The sequence below is a fragment of the Sminthopsis crassicaudata genome, chromosome 1 (genome assembly GCF_048593235.1).
Source record: "Sminthopsis crassicaudata isolate SCR6 chromosome 1, ASM4859323v1, whole genome shotgun sequence".
NCBI classification, from domain to species: Eukaryota; Metazoa; Chordata; class Mammalia; order Dasyuromorphia; family Dasyuridae; genus Sminthopsis; species Sminthopsis crassicaudata.
Genome location: NC_133617.1, coordinates 130526175 through 130550642, shown reverse-complemented (window position 1 = coordinate 130550642; position 24468 = coordinate 130526175). Strand labels below are relative to the sequence as shown.

The 24468-nt window shown below is 34.7% G+C and overlaps 1 protein-coding gene across 1 annotated transcript; it reads right to left on the bottom strand.

Moving 5' to 3' along the window:
• Positions 1 to 2890: 2890 nt before the first annotated feature.
• Positions 2891 to 12196, bottom strand: TMEM74 (transmembrane protein 74). Its single transcript, XM_074267025.1, is given in 5 exon segments — positions 2891 to 8815; positions 8817 to 8944; positions 8947 to 9052; positions 9054 to 9200; positions 12058 to 12196. Coding segments are annotated over 4 exon segments (927 nt in total). The 5' UTR covers positions 9144 to 9200; positions 12058 to 12196; the 3' UTR covers positions 2891 to 8212.
• Between the last annotated feature and the right edge of the window lie 12272 nt (positions 12197 to 24468).

The window sequence follows — 24468 nt, the reverse complement described above, 5'->3', positions numbered from 1 at the left end:
GGAAATATCAAAAAGTGAGAGATGAAAGCCTGGAAAGACCCATATGAACTGATGCTAAGTACAGTGAGCAGAACCAAGAGAATATTGTACACAATAATAAGATTATGTGATGATTACCTGATTTGGACTTGGCTCACAATGTGGGGATTCAAGACAATTTCAAAAGATTTAGGATAGAAAATGCCAATCACATCCAACTATGAAGACTGAATATGGATCAAGGCAGATTATTTTCACCTTTTTGTTTGTTTCTCATATTTTTCTTTCTCTCTTGGTCTGAGTTTTCTTGTACAACATGACAAATATGAAAATATGTTTAAAAGGACTACATACATTTAACCTGTATCAGATTGCTTGCTGTCTTAGGGAGGGAGGAAGTAAGGAAGGGAAATAGAAAATTTTAGAACACAAAGTTTTGCAAAATTTTATGTTGAAAATTATGATGTATTTGGAAAAATAAAATACTTTTTAATTTTTTTTTAAAAAGAAAGTTCAGTGTAGTAGATAGGAAGCTAGCTTTGAAACCAAGAAGAGGTTCAGGTCCCAGTTCTGACAGATGTTGCCTAGTGCTTAGTACAATGCATGAGATATTGTAGGTGTTTAATAAATGCTAATTAACTGACTAACCATTCAGTTCATCTCTCATTGTTCTAGTCAAATGTGTAAGATAATAAGTTATAGAGTTTAGCCTAACCTGCATTTAGATGGAGGTTCCTCACCTAGGAATTCCCTATACTTATGAAATTTCAAATCTAGTCATAGAAACAATATAAACACACACACATACACACAGATATTAATATCATGTATAAAATATTTTAAGACAAAAGCCAATAACATCAAAATATAAATTATTCTGATTACAGATATTTTACCTTTGTGGTTAAAAAAATGAAACTGGTCAAAGATAAAATGCCATTTAACTGGTGAATAAAATATTATGTGACATTTCTGAAACTTTTTTTGTCTTTTTCCTTGACATTGACAAAATTTATGCATGAGGTAGAAAAAATTCCCCTTAATAGTTAATATTATGATGTATCCCTCAAACATGCCAGAGATGGGAATTATACAAAGGGACTTTAGAAGAAGCATGATTTATTTAATATTTCTCACTTGAAAATGTCATAATTACATTAAAATATGTTAATATGGCATGCTCTTTGTCATGTAATATATATTATAAAGGAATCTACAGAATTCAAAATATAGTATTTTATTCCTTAATGTAATTAAAACATTTTAAAAGTATATCTAAAATGTTCAAAGTGATAGATAGGGGTACTATAATGGATTATACATAAATTCAAAGGTAGATAGAATTAAGAAAGAGCAATTAGGTAGCACAAAGGATAAAGCAGTAGGCCTGGAGTAATCTTCCTGAGTTTAAATATGGTCTCAGACATTTACTAGCTGTTTGATCCTGGGCAAGTTATTCAATCCTATTTGCCTTAGTTTCCTCTTCTGTAAAATGAGCCGGAAAGAGAAATGTCAAACTACTCTAGTATGTGCCAAGAAAACAACAAATGGGGTCACAAAGAATTGGATATGAGTGAAATGACTGAAGAACATATATCATTACTGTATTTAATTTGGTGTGGCACTTTTAAAAATGAAAAAATAAAATTATTAGGACTAGAATTTTAAGAGATAACAAACACAAGAAAATGTCTTCATAAATAAATTTATTTTACAATGGTAAAGAACACAATTACTGTCCTAAGGCATCAAATGAATCAAGGAGAAAGCTCACTGACCACAGTAACAATTTTACTTCTACCAATTCAAAATTTATACTTACAAAGTCAAATAAATGATATTTTTGTTTGCTTGGTGAATTTATTATTATAAGTAAAAGTATTAGGAAAACCACAAAGAGTAAAAATTGTAAACATATTTAAAACAGCAACATCACTGTTTTCTGGGAGAGGGATTAAGAATGAACTCAGATCTGGTTTTGGCAAGTAAGGTCTTGGAATGGCAGTGAGAAAAAGAAAGCTGGCTGTTCCTTAAATAGGAGTATCCATGTTTCCTAAAATAAGATGATAGCCCATATTAAATTTAAAACAAAATATAAGACCCTTGCAACAAGCCTAAAATTGAGAGGTTAAAAAAACTCACTTTCAAGGGATTAATATGCAAAACAGATTTATTATTATGTGGATTCCAAAAACTCCTTCACAAAGAGCAAAAGCTTCTATCCTTTCTGTAAGCTTCTTTTATTTTGATGCTAGTAAAAGAAAAAAGTTTTCTCCTTTTGTTCTTAAAGTCAGCCTTAATAGTTATCATGGCTCTCTGAAGAAAATTATTCTGCCCAAATCCATACATACACATGTGTATACACACCTGAACTTATATGTGAGTACACCATACATGGCTCACTCAACTCCCTCTCTTCCCCAAAACAATAGGTCTTGAAATTTTAATTTAAAAATTGACATGGCTATAAAATGAGATCTCACTTTTCCCAATTAAAACCAGTTGTGTAAAGGCTCTCTCTTCAGAGAAAGCATTACCTAGCATTTGTGCCCATTAAAGTTGGCAGAATAAAAATCTCCAAATCATAAATATGAATACAGTTTAAAATCAGCCTCAGGAAAGACATTTGTTAGGGTCTTTTCTCTTGAGCTTTTTGGAGAAAAGAGTGCTAGATTTTATTATAATTCTTCTCTTCATGGTCACTCTTTATGCCTGACCCAGATAAAGGTCAAATCCCATTACAATGAACTTTAAGGGACTGCAGAAATACTTTTGTTGAAAGAGAATTCAGTTGTGCTAAACCTAGCCATTAGTGAAGGCCTGCAAATATATATATATATATATATATATATATATATATATATATATATATATATATATATATATATATATATATGTATATATATATATATATATATATATATGTAATTTTTATTTCCTTTTTTGGTCATACAACATTCCTATTATAGTACAGCACTGTTTGTTAAAATGGAATTTGATCTTAATTGACAAAATCCCTCATTCCACACTGATTCAGAAGCTTTGTTTTAATGTTAGACAATCCAAATAGAGACTGGCATGCTGCTGAGATTATTCACATGAAAGATCAAAGCAGACAGGTTCCACTGTTCCTGCCTGGGAATTTTGTCCTTTACAAGTACATAGGCAGACAAGTGTATTCATTTGGCTTCGGATGCTGTGTCAGGGTAGTCATTGTACTCTTTCTTTCAGTTATATTCTTCCCTAATGGATTCGAGGAAAGTAGAAATGAACTTAGAAGGACAGCCTGTCTGCCTAAAGTAGTTTTCACCTGTTCCTGTGCTGGTAGAGAATAACCCTTATGACAAATAGAATCTGTGGAAAAAAAAAAAAAAGATAAGATGTGATATTTTCAGCTGACAAGGGAGGAATTCTAGTGGCCAGAAGCTAAGAAATTCACAAAATCCTATTAGGTCAGTGATTTGGGGTTAGACAGGGATAGGGAGAGGCAATCCATTGTTGACAGAAAGTAAAAATAGCCTGTGTATAATATGTAGAAACTTAATCACCAGATATGCCTTTATTCATTGCTTATGGAATAAGGGGGTAACCCAAAATAAAGAATCTGAGGAACAGGAAATTTTATGAGGTGGTATATACCTCATCAACTTAAAATTTCTTGAGTTTATATTCAGTACTCACAGGATATTTTATCTCACTGAAAGTGGTACTCCAATGATAAAACTGTATCTGCTTGATACCTTTTCTTGGGAAACAGAGAACATATCCTATATATGCTTTTTTGGGCAAACTTTAAGAAATGCTAAGAATCACAGTTCTTAAGTTTGCACATAGAGTATTAATTACATAGAAAATCTCTATTTCTACTTGGGAACCATCAAAAGGGTAAAAATGTCTATCAGCAGAAATTAGTTCCCAGGAATAACACAGAAAAATAATGTTCCCTTTGGATTGGTTTGGTTTACAAAATTCCAACTTCCTTGCTGAAATACATACTTCTAATTCTTTAGGATGTATTAGACATCTGGTTTCTGAAAGCCTGAAATCAGAATAGTATAGGGAGGGGAAAGGGGGAGGAAATTATGTCTTCCAGGCTAGAAATGTACAAACCAAATAGATAATAATTGCTGTAATGATAAGGCAAATTATAAGGTCATTAATGTCCATTAAAGATCTGGGACCAAACAATAACTGTTGCATCCATAATGTTCTTATTTGTTACTTCCTTTGGCCAAAGAACCTTTTAACAAAATATAGTTTTAAATAAGTTCTTTTTTGTCAGTGTCCTGGAATAATGATGTAAGAAGCAAATAAGTCTTTTTTTGTCAGTGATGGGGAATAATGATGTAAGAAGCTAAGTTATAGTTTTTACTTTGTGAGCTTCTTGAGAACAGGGACTACCTTTTTCACTTTTTGTATTGCTATCACTTAGCACAGTGCCTGGCATATGATAGGTGTTAAACATATGATTATTGATGGACTGTAAGTACAACTCATGTTTTCTGTATGTAATCACAACAAAAGTTACAGCTACACAGAAATATATAGAAAAGTAAAAAAAAAAAAAAACATTAAATTATCCAGTGATTTTGTGTACATACTGCTAAATAAAACATACTAGTGAGTGACTGAACTTATCCCTATTTTGATATTTTGCAGACAAAACCTTAAATACCAGATTTCTGAAGAAGAATGAAATGTCTTAGAAATGTCTTCTACACAGGCAAATGTGAAATTATATAGCTGAAATTTTAAAGACAAAAATGCCAATGGAAAAATGTGATGTTTTGTTTAAAAAATATTGGGTAAAGAAGAAATGACTACTTTGGGAGTCACAACTTTTTTGAGCTTCAGTACCTCTACTGAAAATAATGGATTTGGACCAAATCAGCAATTATCAATTTTCTGGGGGTTCCTGAGATCATATAAAGGGTCTACAAAGTCAAAAACACTTTCATCATAATACTAAGACATTTCAATAAAATAAATATCATCTCAAACAAGAGCTCTTCGGGGAATCCAGTAATTTTTAAGAGTCTAAAGTAATACTCAGACCACAAGTTTTGATAACTTCAGAGCTAGATGACCTTTTTGAAAAGAACAAGTATTATTTCATTACTGTCTTCATATGTCTGCTACTTAATATAGTACCTTGTATGCCAAGGGTACTTAATAATTTGTTTGAATTGAATTAGCCAGACAAATGTTTCTCTTTTCCTGAATACTTTTTCTTTTCCTTTCTGTGATTTTATTTTTTTTTAAATTCTTTGTCCTTATTTAAAGATCTGATGTGATCTGATTTGGCAATAATGTCAAGATTAATCAAAAGTTTTTACCTTTTGAGCCATGAACTTTACAAACACTGAAAAGGCTCTTGGAAACCATTTACAGAGGCTTGATTCTTGACTTCCTAAAACAGAATTTTGGACTTATGGCAATTCACTTTTTCTAGCTACCATCTTAAATTTTTTTTCCTGATGAAAAAAAGCAAAAATTGTTCACAAGAAATCAGCTGATCCACACTTTACTTAAACATGTGATTAAAAAAAAAGAACAGAGAGGAACTACTATTCACTGTAAAATTTTCCTCAATACATGAACGTAATTTTCACTGCCTTCAACATGGCTACAACATTCATGGTCTTCAAAAACATATTGAGTATTTTATCTTGTACAGCCAAGAAGAAGGCTTCAAGCCAAATCCTATGGTGTTAAATTTATAATAGGAAATGAGCTCACTAAGCACAGAAACAACAAAGCTCAAAAACCAAAGGCCATGTTTTATGAACTAATGTCTTTATCTGAAGCAGCAATACAGCACTGTTCAGAATGACATTCAGATTTTGGATACAACTACTTTCTTGTGGCTATATTTGCAATTATCTTCCCTTTCTTTATTATTTCACCTTTATTAAATTCGTATGCTGGTTTTTCTCCTCTTTCCTCAGATCTTTCTTTCATAAATTCATACTTATATTCCCACATCACATATTTACATATACATATACCATCTTCTTTATAATAACATAGACTTCCCTTATTATTCCATTACATATATATCTTTTAAAGTCTTGTACACACACATGTGCATGTGTACAAACATATACACACAAATACACATACACACTCAAAATACTCACAGGCACACAAAAGAACCACATCAATCCATACCCTTTGCAGCTACAAACTATTGTGACCACCCATTTCATTATGTAGCACAAAGCTTTTTGGGGAATGATCTTACTAGCATTTTCAAACTAAAGTGATGCAATTTAAGACAGAAATTGTCATGAAGGTTGGGCCTAGACTGGATAATATAAGAAGGGTTTGGTAGGAGAAATTTTGATGAGATCACAAAGTTCTTCACTCTTCTGATTCAATACCATCTGCATGATTATGTATCCCAGTGGTTGTGTATTTGTGTGCATACTTATTATAGCTATGTATGAGAAAGATACGATTACTTTTGTCCTTTTCCATCCCAATTCCTTTAGCCCCTCCTGTAGATTGTGACAATCATGAGACCATAGAGGTCACTTCTACTAATTTCTGAAGGCAAAGAAACAAGGCTTGGGCAGGCTAAATCATTGATACTGGTGCATAATGATGCATGGCCAGTGGATGTATGGTACAGGAAAAGCCTCCAAAGGGAATAGGGTTTATTTCTTAGGGCAAGAGTGAGTTGCAAGGGCCAATGTGGATCACAAATTTTTTAAAGTTTTTATTATCAATACTTTTGCTTACTTAAGGACAGCTGCAATCCTAAAGTTTCCAGCTTGAGCTTGATGGACTGGGCCAGGCAGTTGTTAGCAACAGCAGGTGATGGTCTAAAGCATGAAGAACCTCATATGGAAGCAACATAATCATATAAGCTCTGGACATTGGAAGTAAGTGTGTGGGTAGAGGCTGGAGTAAGTTTAGCTAAGAAATGACAACTTAGCTATGAATGGATGGGTGAGTCTTTTCCAGCACAAGAAGGAATTGTCATTTGGAAGAATCCCTGAGTCAATCCCTGTCCAAGTTCACATCAGGATGTTTACTTGTCTCAGGAAAGAAAATGTAGTTGTCTGCTATTTGGGTTTTCTCCTTTTCTCACTAACAGCTGGTACAGAAGCACTACTAACCAGGATAATGGGAAAAAAAACATACCTTAGAAACTAAAATACAGTCACCATTTTTAATCACTGAAGATAACAGCACACTCTTAATCCTATAGAGATAGATGAAATTCAAACTGCTGAGACAGCTCTGGTTTGTCACTTTGATCTTTTTCTCTAAACTATATTTTTCCAGGGTAAAGTAATTTCATCTGGTTAAGTATCCCTTCTTGATCTTGGAATGCCTCAAAAAGAAATTTCAGACTCAAAAACATTGTGATATTTTTGGTTGGTCAATGAAAAAAAATGGGTAATGTTACTGGGAAAATAAAAAGAACTGAGAGAATGTAAAGTCTGTCTTACTAATAATAATAGTAATGAGTTCACATTTTTATAGCACTTTTAGGTTTACAAAGTATTATACATATGTTATCTCACTTGATCCTCACAACAACCCTGTGAGGTAGGTGCTATTATCATCTCTCATTTACAAATAAAGAAATTGAAGTTGAGAGGCTGCAAGATTTGCCCAGAATCATACAGCTAATATCAAAGGTAAAATTGGACCTAGAATTTCCAGATTCCAAGTAGAGTTTCTGGTTCGTTGTACTGCATTTTCTACTTATTTCTCATCATCTTTATCACAAATTATTAATACTCTACATATATAAGCAGTAAAGATAAGCATCCTGAGGGACTGAATAATAGTATTCATTATTATGGAAATAAAAATTAAATAATCTTTTTTTTTCTTAAATTTTTTCATCTTAGAATAATAAAAGCAGAAATAGATCTTCATTACTAGTTCATTACTGTTCAATTTATGTATCAATGCTTTAAGTTATAAAATTGGGTTTCTTTAATTGATTCCTATATGACTTGTACTCTTGAGAAAAACAATTCCACCAAGAAAAAATGGGTATTCGTTAACAAACTTTTCTTGTCAAGCAAATAATTCATCATTATGTGTTAAAGCAGTGTTTAATAAATGGTACTTGGTTTTTTATTTCTGTTTTTGTTTTCTGAGGGAATTCTAGAGCTGATACTCAACCTGTGGATCATCACTTACTTTATGTTGTTCAATATAATAGGAATATCTCCTTTGTCATTTTTTAAAAGGAAATGCATAGCCACAATTAACTATCTACAGCGAGGACATCTTCTTCCACTAAGGACAATTCTAATGTGTTATCATTGGTGCCAGCTTTCATCCTGAAATTGAAAGAACCATAGAGTTTTGCAGATTCTTTGGAAGAGGCAAACCTATTCCTCCTATATAACTCTCCCTTCCACATGGACATCATCAACAAACAGGACAGAACCACACCACCTAGAGTAAGGAGGCACAGGCCAGCTATAACACAGCGATCTAGATGAGCCCCAATCCTGGCACTCTCATTCTCCAAACGTTCCATCTCACGGGCAGCGATAGTGTTGGGGTCCACAGTCACTTCCCTGGGGACCAAATAGGAGATAATAACCAACAAGATACCAGTGACCAAGAATAAAATGGCACTGATAAAGCCATAATCTGTTGACTTCCCTGAAGCAGTGGCTTCAGAGCCTGTGTCATCTTCTTCAGATATCAGAGACATGGCAGCCTCATGAGGCCATTCATTTGGGTTCTCCCAATCAGAATCTCTTTGGTGGCTGCCATCCTTTGCTGGAGAAAGACTGCCAGTACAATGCTCCAGATTGACATTTTCATCAACATAGGTGAAGGAGGTTTCAAGTTCCTGTGGCATAACAGTGGCAGACATCTTTGGCCATTATTGGCTCTTTTTCTGACTTGAGAGATCCTGATGGGTGGCCATCTGTCTGAACAATGCTATCTTTCTCAGAGAGGAAGTCAAATGTGGGAGGAGGCTGGTCTCATTATCCTCTATAAACTTTTGTGTTGATTTGCAGTGCTTTTGGCAGCACAGAGCAGCTCTCGTGGCTGCTTCAGCCAACTTTACATCTCCTCTAACCTCCTGGGTGGTCACAGGGAGAAGCCCCCAAACTCCAGTCCAGATTGTTGCACTGGTCGCCTGCCCCTCTCTTCTTAGCAAGGTGGTGAAGCTCCATGGGAGCTATTCAGATGTCCCCAAGCAGCTTCATATCTAAGACATCCTCCTGGAATCTCTGCCAATAATAACACAATTAGACAAGATCCCAACATGGAAGCTAAAGTTTTCTATTAAAAGTATTTATCCAAAGAAGGCAGGAACATTCGGCAACTTCAGATTTTTTTTTTCCTTCTGAGGTAAGCAAAGAAAAAGATGGCATAAAAGCAGGGAACAGGATACAGCCAAACCACTGGAATTGTCACAGGGAGTGGAAGGTCAGAATAGGAAAGGGAAAAGAAAACTGTCTCTAATTAAAATCTATGTGCTCAGACATGCTTAATTCCTCTAACAAGGTTGAAACATATATTTCCCCTAAGCAGGGTTTCTTAACCTGAGGTCTATGAACTTTCAAATACACACACACACACACACACACACACACACACACACGACTTCCAATTTAACTGGTTTCCTTAGTAATTCCAAATATTTATTTTATGTTTTTAAAGATATTATTGTGGGAAAAGGTCCATAGGACTCAAAAAGCCAAAAAGATTCATGATACAAAAAAGGTTAAGATCCTCAGTTTTTGAAAAAGACAAACTGGGAAAAGTAAGGACCCTTTTGAAGAAAATAGCTGACATCCAATGGAAAAGGAGTGTAGGACAGACACAATGGAATGTTCATTGTTTATACCATCTGCATGCAGAATTGGTTTGGATTTTGATAAATGCAGTGTTAAATAATCTCTAAAGCACTTCCTTGACTATGAATCAAATGGATGTAATTTGTTTTACAAAAACATAGAAAGTCCAGGATGTTCCTAGGGATGGTTTAAAGCACAATAAGAGCCCAAATGTGACCTACTCCTCTTTTAAGCTGCTTTTCCAGATCTTACATCTGGTACATCAAATGACCCTGTACTATTGCTAGACTTGTCCATATTTTCAAGCCTGCATCATTCTCCCTGCAATAACACTATCTCTTGTGTTGCTGCATGGAGTTAGAGCACTTTCAATTACTGATGAGTTACTGCTTCCCTACTTTCTACTTTATCACAAAGCAATATACTTCAATATCTCCTCCGCCTAGCTACAAATTAAAACGTGCTCATTACACCTTAAGAGTGAATCTGGCCAATTCTCTGTCAGCTAAGAAAGAAAGACAAATCTCTTTTTAGAGAGGAAAAGACTCTTTACCTCCCTCCTTTAAGATGCCTTCCTACTAAAGAACAGCACACTACCACAAGCAAAGGGAATTCAAACAACTTTTTCTTTGCTTTGATCCTGATATCAGGATAATAACTTATTTAGCTCACAGCCTAAAGGATACAAATGCTTCAAATCCAGTGGCTCTCACAGTCTACAATTCAAAGAGATGCAGACTTTATAATACATAATAGTCAATCACTAATCAATTAACAAGCATTTTTAAAGCACCTTATATTTGCCAAGTTAGTACTATGCTCTGGGGATGTAAACAAAAGAGTTCACTTTCTCAACTCCGATTAAACAACAAAGAATGGAAACAGGACTTTTTAAAGCCAAGTAAGTGATTTATTGAAGGTTTTGTTGTGTTCTATCTGTTTTTTTTTTTTTTTTTTTTTTTAAGCTGCTTCCCCAGTAAAAGACTTTCTCCACCAGCCACACTTGAAAATTCACAAACCTTCCCTCCAGGGAAGACTAGCCAATCTGGAACCTTTATATTGTTTAACAAATGCCCAAACCAGGTATTTCAGAGAATCAAATGAATAAACTAATGATAAATGGTTTCATCCATTACTTAAAAGGGGAAAATTCATAATTCCTTAAATTGTGAGGAACTGATCACTTTGTGGCTCAAATATCTCATTAAGCAGTAAAGGTTTGGATTAAGTAAAGTCGCTAAAATTGCCTCCCATGAAGGGACAGTGAGATTTAGACTTTACTTTCTTTCTCTCTCTCTCTCTCTCTCTCTCTCTCTCTCTCTCTCTCTCTCTCTCTCTCTCTCTCTCTCTCTCTCTCTCTCTCTCTCTCTCTCTCTTCTCTCTCTCTCTCTCTCTCTCCCTCTCCCAACAAAACAATCTGAAAAACGCAAACCAAACAAAAAACTGGGGAAAAATATCTTTCTTTATTGTTTAGTATCATTAAAAAGACGCCCAATCCATCTACTTCTTTTAAATTCAGTAATCTATACAGCTTCTTTTCCTCTAAGGACAAGAGAATAATCCCCAGAAGATTTCCTAAGGGCTCTCTTCTTCCTTTCATCTCTCTCTCTCTCTCTCTCTCTCTCTCTCTCTCTCTCTCTCTCTCTCTCTCTCTCTCTCTCTCTCTCTCTCTCTCTCTCTCTCTCTCTCTCTCTCTCTCTCTCTCTCACACAGTCTGATTTAGAGTCGCGCTAATGAAATTATGCCTCAAACGGGGAAGGAAGCTCTTCCCGAACCCCTTCTGTCCTTGTCATTAATTAAAAGCATTATTATTTCCGCGGTCCAAGGACGTCCGGTATAGCTTCTTTAGGAAGCGATCCTGGGATAAGACTCAATGCTTTAAGTAAGGGAGGAGGTTCGCTGGGCACCGAGAGGCAACGTGGGCGCTCTTCGCCTCTCCGGTGGCAATGTGCTAAAAATCTATTCCGGGCTCCCCCGGTGCCTTCACGACTGGAATAGCCCCCACTCCATCTCTCCTGCATAAGCAGCATCTTTCCTGCCCGGGCACTCGGAGCTGGGGCTGCCTCCATCCACTAAGTGCAAAGAGACAGAGCAGGAGCCATGGGAAGGGAGAGGAGAAGCGAGCCCTGACTGACCAGAGAGCCCTGACTACAGACGTTACCTAGCTCTTCTTCGTCCGCACCATCCCGTTGCATACTCCCCCCGAGCCCTCAACCCTTAAAAAAATAAATAAATAAAAATAAAAATTCTCTACCTACCCAGCTTCCAGAAACCCACTGAAGCCTACCTTCTTCTTATTCCTCCCCCCTCCCAGTGTCTTGGATCTTGGAGCTTCCCTGTCCTCCGCTGTTCGGTGGAAGTCCTTCAGTATAACCGGAGAAGGCACTTGTAGCCCTCATGAGCTCCTCTACCTTCCTCAGTATGGGTTGTGCTGGGCTGTGCCTGGGCTGGGCTGGGAGGGGCTCTTCGTCTCTGCTGGGGATGCTGGGAGTTGTAGTTCAGTGGCCGTAGCCCTAGGGTTGGGTGGGCAACGCCCGTAACTAATTTGCACCTCATCCCTCCATCCCATCTTCTTCCTCCTTCTTGTTTTCCCCAAACCTTTGCTACTCCAAGTTCTGAATTAAGCACGAGCTAGGGTAACTTAAGTTCATGTTTCTCCTCCTAGGATCCCACATCCCCAGTTAATAATAGCTGGCATTTATATAAGTATTTCATATATAATGGCTGACTACCATACATCTAGTTAGCAAAGTAGCTTATATTTATTTTCCCATTTGATCTTCACAATAACTTATTTTCCCCGTTTTAGAAATGAAGAGACAGAATGAGAGAGTTTAAATACACAGTGAAAAGTCCATTGGGTTTTTAATCAAAAGATTTAAATTTAACATATAGTTCTGACAATACATTGTGACTTTAGATTTTGGTTTCTTCATTTGTTTAAAAAAAAAAAAAGTTAATGTAGATGATCTCTGAGGTCCTGTATTTTAAATCTATGGTCCCATGACATCCCAGGGTCATACAGACATCAGAGATAGTGCACCCTGGCCTATAAAATACTGTAGAAATATGACTTAGACCATGTTTAAAAAACAGTTAAATTCATGACAATCCATGACAAAGAACAAGACAATTATTTTTTTTTACTTATAAGATTTATATTTGTGTGTTTGAATGTATTTCAAAGATTATTTTCTTCTAATGATGAGGAAAAATGAGGTTAATAATTGAGAAGAGGTTAACAGTCAATGATAGAGGGTAGCCATCATGTTTTTGCTTTTCTTTCTATCCTTGGTACTTAGCACAGTGTTTTGTAGAGAAACACTTAACAGGAAGAGCTTAATAAATGCTTGTTGACTTAACTGCCTTTCTGCTGCAGACAACAATTGGGTATTCATTGAGTGGGTTACCTACATATCAAGCTTCTGGTGTTGGCACACAGTAGGTAGTTGCTAAGGGTTTGCAAAGCTGAATTGAATTTTGTTGGCATGGTAGGAGGAACTCTGGACTTGTTTGAACATTTGAGAGGGAGTTCCTGTCAGCTCTTACTATCTATTTAATTTTAGGAAAATTACTTCCCTTATGCAAACTCCAGTTTTGTTTTTTTGTTGTTTTTTTTTTTCTTGTGCATAAGTAGAGAAGTAGAATAGGTCTAAAGTATTTTTCTTATAAAGAAGTCCAAGGGCAATTCATCTTATCAATTTGAGTAGATGAATCTGATAATACTACTAGTTATAAATACCTTATATATAAAGCCTCTGTCCTTAGACTCTTAAGTTTCTGTTTCATTTCCAATTCCTGCTATGCACACCAATATTCATCTTTTTTAAGAAAAAATAAATTCTATAGGTTACTATAAAACAATACTGATAGTGTTGTAAAGTGTTTATCAATTTTAAGTTTTTCTCTATCATGCTAAATTCTCCCCTGATGAATTCTTAGTAGTAATGCAAATGTATTGCAGTTTTAGAGAGCAGCTTAAAAGAAGGATAGATTAAGTTATTTGTCTAGAACCTTCCTAACTGCAAACTCAGAACTCTATCCACTACATCATGAATATAATAATAATAATATCCAAGTAGCACTTTAGTATTTATTAAGTACACAACACACCTGTGAAATTAAGTGCTATTATTATTATCTTCATTTTATATATAAGGAAACAGACTTTAAAAACTACCACAGGGTAACATGGCTATTAAGGCTGAGTCAGGAATCAAATTGAGATCTTCCTGACTCAACGGTAGTACATTCCATTCACTATGACATAAAAGGGAGTAGTTTTAAGGCCAGTACCCAATTTGCTAAGGCACTGTGCTTCTATTGGATTAAGCATTACACAATGTCCTTTAAAGCTCTGCAAAAAGAGAATAAATGTAATAATCTGTGGATTGTGACAGAGTGGAAAGAACCTGCTGCAGTGATTTAGCCTGCCTCTGCATGGACTCTGTGATTTAAGCTAATCATTTAACCTCAGTGAACTTTAATTATTTCATCTTTAGAAGGAAATACTAAGATGCCTTCAGATCAAACCAAATTCTATAATTGCTAATAATAACTGGGATAGCTTCCATTTTCCTCCTTGCCAGTATCCATATCCTTTAAAATATGGCTGAAGTGATTACCTACTCCATTGATGACCCACTACCATTCTTCTAATTTAAATACTAACAGTATAATACCCTTTGTATTTTGTAATTTTATCAATATATATATATATATATATACATATATATATATATATATACACACCATTGATATTGTTTTTATGTTGTTTCACTTGTGTAAATTTAGTGTCTTCAATTAGATGTAAAGTTTCTAAAGGATGATAGGATTATAATCTGTCATAGAACTCCAGCTTAAAAGAACCTAAGAGACTAGTTGAGGTGGGGAAGAAGACTGAGACCTGAGAAAGGTATCCTGAAGAAGGTGGAATCTTTCATACCTACATGCTTGCCTCCTAACTGTGGGCCCTAAGACTCTCTCCTGGAACCTTTTATCTTATCTTTATCTACTTTCTCTCTTGGTGATCTCATCATAGGTTTAATTAGCATATGACTCCCAAAATGCTGTATCAAACCTCATAATTCTCCTGAGTTCCATTCCCAAATATCTATTTGACATCTTAAACGAAATGTTCCATAGGTTTCTTAGGCTAACTATTTCTAAAAGTCTCCTAAACCATCATTCCATTCACCCAGGCTTGGAACCTCAGTTACCCTTAACTCTTCTGTCTCACTTTCCCACGTCCAGTCAGTTGCCAAATCCTATTAATGCTATCTCCATAATAACTATTACATCTATCTCCTTATTATTCTGCTCCTCATGTGGCCACCATCCAATTTCAGACACTTATCACTTCTCACAACCTTCCAATTTGAGTTCCAACTTGTAGTACCTCCTTCTTCAGTCAATCCTCCGCAAAAGTACAATAAGAATTTTTCTAAGGCACATATGACAATGTCTCTATGCCACAGAAGAACCTCTAATAATTTTCTATTCTAGATTAAAACATAAACTAGTGAGCTTGGCATTTTAAACTCTGTAATAAGGCTCCAGATTACCTTTTCAGGTTAATTTTGCAGTACTATCCTTCATATACTTGATGTTTTATCCAAGCTGATCTTTTTATTGTTCCCCAAACTTGGAATTCTACCATTTGCTCTCGTGACTTTGTTGTTCCTCCATATTGAGAATCAATCCATCCTCACTTTTGCCTCTCAGATTTTCTGACTTCCTCTAAGAAGCTCAGTGCCACATTCCTAAGAGCTTTTTCTGCTCTCTATAAGTGACAATGTTTTTTTTTTTTTTTTCCCTCAACTAATCATGCATAAATATCTGTTTTTGTGTTATATCCCCAAGGAAATGTAAGCTCTTTGTGGTCAGGAATTTTTTCTCTTTTTTTCTTCTCCCTCAGTTTATAGCACAGTGTCTTGTACAAAGTCAGGACTAAAAAGTTTGTTGGCTTTGGTTGAATTCTATTGTACTGGATTTTGCTAAATTTTGCTTGCTTATTCTCCAATTTCCACCCTTTCCCCTCCCCCAACAACAATTGTATAAATTTTCAATTCTTTTGGCAATAAAGCTCTACATAGAGGCAACTAGTAGCATGGTCGATAGAGGGCTAGATCTAGAAACAGGCAGATCTTAGTTCATATATGGTCACAAATACAATCTGTGTGACCCTGGACCAGTCATTAAATCTCTGCCTTAGTTTCTTTAATTGTAAAGAATAAAGATAATAATAAAACCCATAGGATTTTATATTATATTTATACATATATAATATATGTTATATATATATACATATATTATATTTATACATATTTATAGAATTGTTATGACAAAGAGTAAGTAAGATAATATTTTTTTAAAAATGCTCAGCACAATGCCTGGCCTTATTGTTTATTCCTGTCCCAACAGATTTTCTACAACATGCCAAAATTACTTTATTTTTAAAAATTATTTTTGCTCACTTGATTTGTATGCAAGTTTTATAGATGAGGTGATAATTTGTATTGTTTTCATTGGTATATGTTTGACTTGAAGGGAGGTTAAATGTAATTTGACATGATGGAAGCATATCAATATAGGCATTCTAAGGCCAAGTGAACCTTGAAGTTGTAAAGGAAGTTGCAGCCAAATAGACCAATGGCTCACAGGTTCTCCTTGGAGAAATAAATCAAAGAGTTATAATGATCATGGCTCTATAGGTTGGGGGGGAAACCATAATTTCACGAGATACTTGGTCAACTGTTTGTGCAGAGCTCAAAATGAATAAGCAAAATGTTCATCATACATATAATTGCAATGTATGTGCCAACATCTGTGTCAAAGGATAAGCAGAAAATTTCTAAGAAGAACTCATTAAAAGTCTCCAAATTAAATTGACATATATATTTAATAAATACTTGATGACTTCAAAGCCTTAAGACAATGAAAAATATATTATAAGATACAGCTCCAAGTCAAGAAACAAAAGAAGCTGAATGTTTCAAAAATACACAAAAACCTTACAATTATAGATGACAAATAGTTTTTTTTTCCATTAACAGAGTTGGAAGCACTGGTCATAGTGAGCACCAAATATTCTCTCTCTTATAATACATGTGAGAAGTTAGCAATATTGTAACAGAAAGGGAATCATTTTCTATTTATACGGTAATCATTTCTGAATCATCTTTCTGGGTACTACCCACAGACCACTAAGTTGTTAGACTAAAAATAAAGTTCAATATCAAATTAGAAAGAAGCTTTAGTAAATATGGCATGTGATTAAAATGGTTCCAATGTGATTTATTTTAAACAAGTTATAACCTATTGTCCACTCCCACCTCCACTGCCCCCCCCAAAAAGAGAACAGACAAAATTTAATTCAACAATCGTTTATTTACCTCCTATTATGCACAAATAATTTTATAAGGTGTTAGGAATGCAAAGAACAAATATAATAGGCCCATCTGTCAAGAATTTACATGTATCTCAATATGGACAAGGACTGCTACTATCTCTTATAGATTTATTAAAAGGAAGTCTAGAGCAAAAAATATTCTGTCTCCTTTTTAAATGGAGAGGTTTGGCAGCCAAAGGCAACACTGGTTTAAATATTAAATTCATTTTCAAAATCTTGTGGAGAGAAATTATAGAAATCATATGTATTATTTCATAAAATAGTGAAAAACAGGGGAGGGAGAATCACTTGACAGAAAGTTTGATATTAAGCCTAATTAATATGACTAATTAAGTCATATCATCTTAAAAATATTTGACAATGACACTAAAAAGAAGAAAACAAAAATTAAACAGACCCATAAGCATTCTATAATAATTTTCTTCATCAGTGATACTGAAGCCACTTCACTTAGACTCTATCATTGGAGTCCCTAGCATGTTTAATGAGGAAATTAAAATAGCAATTTTAAAAATTCACACAGAACAGCTGGATAAAACCAAGCATACACAGAGGAGGTCCTTGCGAAAGAGATGACACAATGTTTAGAGGATTGAGGGATTACATTTTCAAATAATTAGAAAAAGAGAAAGTACTAAATGATTAGATTTATAGCAAAAATTGGCAAGCAAGAGTAGGTAGCAAACCTTATGACAATTTTTTTTTATGTTGACAAAATCCTCATAAGAATTATTTAGACTTGCTTTGAGGACATCCTTGATGAGGAGTTGAGAAGAAAGCAGGCAAGTTTTTGCAAATGATATTCTACAGCAGATGGCATCTTTCTTTTAAAATGTGGAGAGAATATAAGATCCTACTGTGTTTATTGTTATTTGATTATTTAAAAAAAGGGATAAAGGGTCTTCTAAAAACTCTACTTCAGGGGACTTCTGAGGGCGGAGCCAAAATGGCAGAGATGACACATGTTTCTCTCGGACCTTCTTTACAACCTTCACAATAATTACAAAATCCAGCCTCTGAAATAACTCTGCACCAGCAGAGTGGTCCCACAAATATTGGGGAGCAACAAATTCTCAGCAGAAGATAATTTCAAAGATTGCCAGAAAAGGTCTGTTTCAATTGGAAATGGGAGGGAGGAAGCTTAACACAAACAGCTGACCACAAACACAAGGGTAGACACTGCAGAGCCTTGGGGTGTTGCTCACTCCACCAGGATTGCAGATTCCCTGTGGCAGAAAATCTATGGGGAGGAATCTACAGGAATCTACAGCAGTGTTAGACACTTTGCCATGGTTGCAAACCAGTAGATCAGCAGAGAAGTTATCAAAAATCCAACACAAACACAAAAGATCAATAGTGAACCCCAAAACACAAACTTTCACTGGGACCTGGCCATGCCCACCAACACCAGGAGTGAATCAGCACTGACCCAGCACAGCTGCTTGGAAAACTTCCCACTCTCTAAAGGCAGACCTTAACTTAAAAAAAAATGAGTAAAAAAGTAAAGAGCATTGTAATGATTGATAGCTTTTATGATGAAAGAGAACAGATTTCAAAAACTGAGGAGACTAAAGGCAGATTGTCTCCAGATGAAGCCCCAAATGGCAATATAACCTGATCCCCAAAACACAAGGCTCTCATAGAAGAAATTAAAAAGGATTTTAAAAGAGAGCTAAAAGAAAAATGGGGAAAGGAAATAAAGAATTTTCAAGAGGTCTGGAAAAAGCAACACAGAAACTATCTAAAGAAAATTTACTACAAAATAGACTTAATGAAATAGAAAAAGCATATAACTTATTAAAAGGTAAATTTGATAAAATGGGGAAAAAAAAGCTACTCCCAGAAAAACAGAATTTATGAAATGGAAAAAGAAAATAACTCCTTAAAAACCAGAATTTGTGAATTGGAAAAAAAAAATTCCATGGAACAGAACAACTCATTTAAAAATAAAATTGGACAAATGCAAAAAGAAGTAAAATAAATAAATAAATAAATGAAAAGGAAAGGAAAGGAAGAAAATAACACACTAATATTCAGAATTGAACAAATGGAAATGAGTGACTCAATAAGACAACAAGAATCAGTCAAGCAAAACAAAAAAATGAAAAAAATAGAAAAAATGTAAAATACCTAATTGAGAAAACAACCAACCTGAAAATAGATGTACTAGAGATAATCTAAGGATTATTGGACTCCCTGAAATACATGATGAAAAACAAACAAACAAAAAAAGCCTAGACACTATCTTTCAGGAAATCATCAAAGAGAATTGCCCGGATATCATAGAAATAGAAATTGAAAGAATTCATCAAACACCTCCTGAAAGAGATCCCCAATTTAAAACCCCAAAAAATATTGTGACTAAATTTCAGCACTATCGGAGCAAGAAAAAAGTATTATAAGCAACCAGAAAGAAACAATTCAAATACCAAGGAGCCACAATAAGAATTACTTAGGACCTAGCAGTTTCTACATTAAAGGATTGAAGGGCCTAGAATTTGATATTCTGAAAGGCAAAGGTTCTTGGAATTTAGCCAAGAATAAATTAACTTGCTAAACTGAGCATTTTCTTTCAGGGAAGAAGATGGACATTCAATAAAACTGGTGAATTCCATTTGTTTTTGATGAAAAGACCAGAGCTAAACAAAAATTTTGACCTCCAAATATAGAACTCAAGAAAAGCATAAAAAGGTATTGGAAAAAAAAAAAAAAAACTCTTGAGTACTGTATTTCTGGTATGGGTATATATTGAGAGTACATATATAATCTGATTTTACTGTTATAATATAAAAAAGAAACGAGAGATGGAAAGGGGATTGTAACAGAAAAAAATGGGGAATACTGGAGGTAAAATGAGGGAAATTACATTTCAGTAGGAAGCAAAGAAAGTATATTATAATTGAGGGAAATAAGGGAGGATGATGACTATTGTGTGAATTTTACTCTCATCAGATTTGGCACAAAGAAAGCATATTAGACATATTTGGTTTCACCAAGAAACATCTCTCATCTTATAGAAAAGTGGGAGGGGAAAGAGGAAAAGGGAATCGGTAGGCTAAATAGAAAAGAATAGAGAAATAGTAGGGGAAAGGTATAAGAAAGGGGGAGGGTCTCTAAAGGGGGAGGACAGCTTGAGGCAAGTAGTGTTCATAACTAAAATACTGGGGAGGAGGGAAAGGGGAAAAGGAAAGAGAAAAGTATAATTTGGGGTAAATAAGATGGCAGGAAATATTGAATTAGTAGTTTTAACTGTAAATTTGAATGGGGTGGATAGTCAACTGGATTAAAAGCCAGAATTCTACAATATGTTGTTTACAAGAAACACATTTAAATCAGTGATATATACAGAGTAAAGGTAAAAGATTGGATCAGAATCTATTATGCTTCAGGTAAAGTTAAAAAAAAAAAAGCAGGGGTAGCCATTCTTATCTCAGTTCAAGCAAAAGCAAAACTTGATCTGATTAAAACAGATAAGGAAGGAAACTATATCTTGCTAAAGGGTACCATAGATAATGAAGCAATATCAATATTAAACATATATGTACCAAGTGGTGTAGCATCAAAATTCCTAAAGGAGAAGTAAAGAGAGCTGCAAAAAGAAATAGACAGAAAACTATAATAATAGAAGATCTCAATCTTGCTCTCTCAGAGCTAGATGAATCAAACCACAAAATAAATAAGAAGTTAAATAGGATTCTAGAAAAACTAGATATGATAGATCTTTGGAGAAAATTGAATGGAGACAGAAGGGAGTATACTTTCTTCTCAGCAGTTCATGGAATCTATACAAAAATTAATCATACATTAGGATATAAAGACCTCAAAATCAAATGCAGAAAAGCAGAAATAGTAAATGCATTTTTTTTCAGATCTGTAGTGCTTTCTAGAGCCCTAAGTTGGGGTGACAAAATGTACTATTGCTTTCTAGAACCCCCACACTGGGATGCCAAAATATACCATCCTTACTAGATCTCTGGAGGACCTCAGAACTAGCTCAAGTCCTTGGTCTTAGTGGAGGAGTGAAGGAGGCAGGATACTCACCAGAAGCATCTTAGTTTCTGTCTCCATCATCTGTATCTCCTTTGTGTCTGAGTCTCTCCTCTCTGTGTCTGAGTTTGAGATCTCCTCTCCAGTACTTTCATCCATTAAATACCTCAGTATGATTACATCATTACATCACACTAAGTATATGTGAACTAGAGAACCATTATATCATCAATCATACTGAATAAGCACCCTGCTGTAAGTATCTTTGCTTCAAGTAGAACACAAGTGGCCACATCTTTCCGACATCTCAGGGAGGGAAGTGAGAAATTCCAAAGGGAAAATCGGGAATCTAACCAGATTTTTTTTTTAGCAGGTTTCCACTGGGTTAAAGGGTCTTTTACTTCACTCAGAGTTCCCCCCCCCCCCATCAGCAGCCCTCTACACAGATCACAATGCAATAAAAATTACATTTGAAAAAGGCCCAGGGAAAAATAGACCAAAAAATAAATAATCTCATCCTAAAGAATGAATGGGTAAAATATCAAATTATCACTCTTTGCAAATGATATGATAGTGTACTTAGAGAACCCTAGAGAATCAACTAAAAAGATATTAGAAATAATCCACAACTTTAGCAAAGTTTCAGGATACAAAATAATTTCACATTAATCATCAGCATTCTTATACATCACTCACAAAATCCAACAGCAAGAGATACAAAGAGAAATTCTATTTAAAATAACTGTAGATAATATAAAATATTTGGGAATTTATCTGCCAAGGGAAATCAGGAACTATATAAGCAAAACTACAAACACTTTCCACACAAATAAACTCGGATCTAAGCAATTGGAAAAATATCAGGTGCTTGACCTATCAAGCAAATATAATAAAGATGACAATATTCCCCAAACTAATTTATTTATTTAGTGCCATATCAATCAAATTCCCAAGAAACTATTTCACTGAACTAGAAAATATAACAACAAAATTCATCTGGAAAAACAAAGGGTCAAGAATTTCAAAGGAATTAATGAAGACAAAAGCAAATGAAGGTGGCTTAGCAATACCAGATCTAAAAATATATTATAAAGCAGTGGTCATCAAAACCATTTGGTATTGGCTTAGAAATAGACTAGTTTATTAGTAAAATAGGTTAGGGTTAACAATCTAGTATTTGACAAACTGAAAAGTCTCACCTTTTGGCATAAGAATTCACTATTTGACAAAAACTGCTGGGAAAATTGAAAACTAGTATGGCAGAAAATAGGCATAGACACATCCCTAACACTATATACCATTATAAGGTCAAAATGGGTTCATGATCTAGACATAAAGAATAGTACTATAAACAAATTAGAAGAACATAGAATAGTTTACCTCTCAGATTTGTGGAGGAGGAATTTGTGACCAAAGAAAAATTAGAGATCATTATTGATCATAAAAGAAGATGCTTTTTATTATATTAAGTTAAAACATTTTTGTACAAACAAAACTAATGCAGACAAGATTAGAAGGGAAGCAATAAACTGGGAAAACATTTTTATATCCAAAGGATCTGATAAAGGCCTCATATCTAAAATATATAGAGAGTTGACTCAAATATACAATAGTTCAAATCATTCTCCAATTGATAAATGGTCAAAAGATATGAACAGACAATTTTCAGATGAAGAAATTGAAACTATTTGTAGCCACGTGAAAAGGTGTTCCAAATCACTATCAATCAGAGAAATGCAAATTAAGACAACTCTGAGATATCACTACACACTTGTCAGATTGGCTAAAATGATAGCAAATGATAATGATGAGTATTGGAGGGGATGTGGGAAAAATAGGGACACTTATAAGTTGTTGATGGAATTGTGAACAAATCCAACCATTCTGGAGAGCAATTTGGAACTATGCTCAAAAAGTTATCAAACTGTATATAACCTTTGATCCAGCAGTGCTACTACTGGGCTTATATCCCAAAGAAATCTTAAAGGAGGGAAAGAGACCCATGTGCAAGAATGTTTGTGGCAGCCCTCTTTGTAGTGGCCAGAAACTGGAAAATGAGTGGGTGTCATCAATTGGAGAATAAACTGATATATGAATATTATGGAATATTATTGTTCTGTAAAAAACAACCAGCAGGATGATTTCAGAGAGGCCAGGAGAGACTTACATGAACTGATGCTGAGTGAAATGAGCATGGCCAGGAGAACATTATATACTTCAACAACAATGCTATATTGATTATCAATTCTGACAGATGTAGCTCTCTTCAACATTGAGATGATTCAAATCAGTTCCACTTGTTCAGTGATGAAGAGAGCCATCTACATCCAGAGAGAGAACCATGGGAACAAAGTATGGAACACAGCATAGCGTTCTCACTCTCTCTGTTGTTATTTGCTTGCATTTTTCTCAGTTTTTCTTTTTCTTCCTTCTTGATCTGATTATTCTAGCACAACATGATTTACTGTATAAATTTGCATACATATATTGGATCTAACATATATTACAACATATTTAACATGTATTGTACTACCTGCCAGATAGGGGAGGAGGTGGGAAGAAGCAAGGGGACAATTTGCAACAGAAGGTTATGCAAGGGTCAGTGTTGGACAAATAACCCATGCATATGCTTTGTAAATAAAAAGCTTTAATAATAACAACAACAACAAAAAAGCCTCTACTTCATGCAGGTATGTCTCATGCAAATGTTAAAATCATCTAAGTTTCCTTCAAAAGCAGAGCAATAAAGTCAGCCAGTCATTTATGAAGTGCCTTTTGGATGCTAAGCACTGGTGTTAAGCACTGGGGATAGAAATAAAAGGAATAATTAAAGTTCTTGCCCTCAATGAACTTACAGTCTTATGGGGAAAACATTGTGAAAACAACTATATGTACAAATAGGCTATAGAGAATAAACTGAGGGTAATCTCAGAGAAAGACATTAGAGTTGAGGATTAAGAATAGCTTCTTGTACGAATGTAAATTGTTAGCACTACTGTCTATCTACCCAGGTTAATTATACCTTCGGAAGCTAAAAATTAATGTGCAACAAGAAAATGGTATTTATACACACATATATTGTATCTAGGTTATATTGTAACACATGTAAAATGTATGGGATTACCTGCCATGGGGGGGAGGGAGTGGAGGGAGGGAGGGGATAATTTGGAAAAATGAATTAAAAAAAAAAGTATTCATTGAAATATATTTTGCATATACCCCCCCCCCCCCAAAAAAAAAAAAAGAATAGCTTCTTGTAGAAGGTAGGATTTGAGCTGGGACATGAGGGAAGCCAGGGAA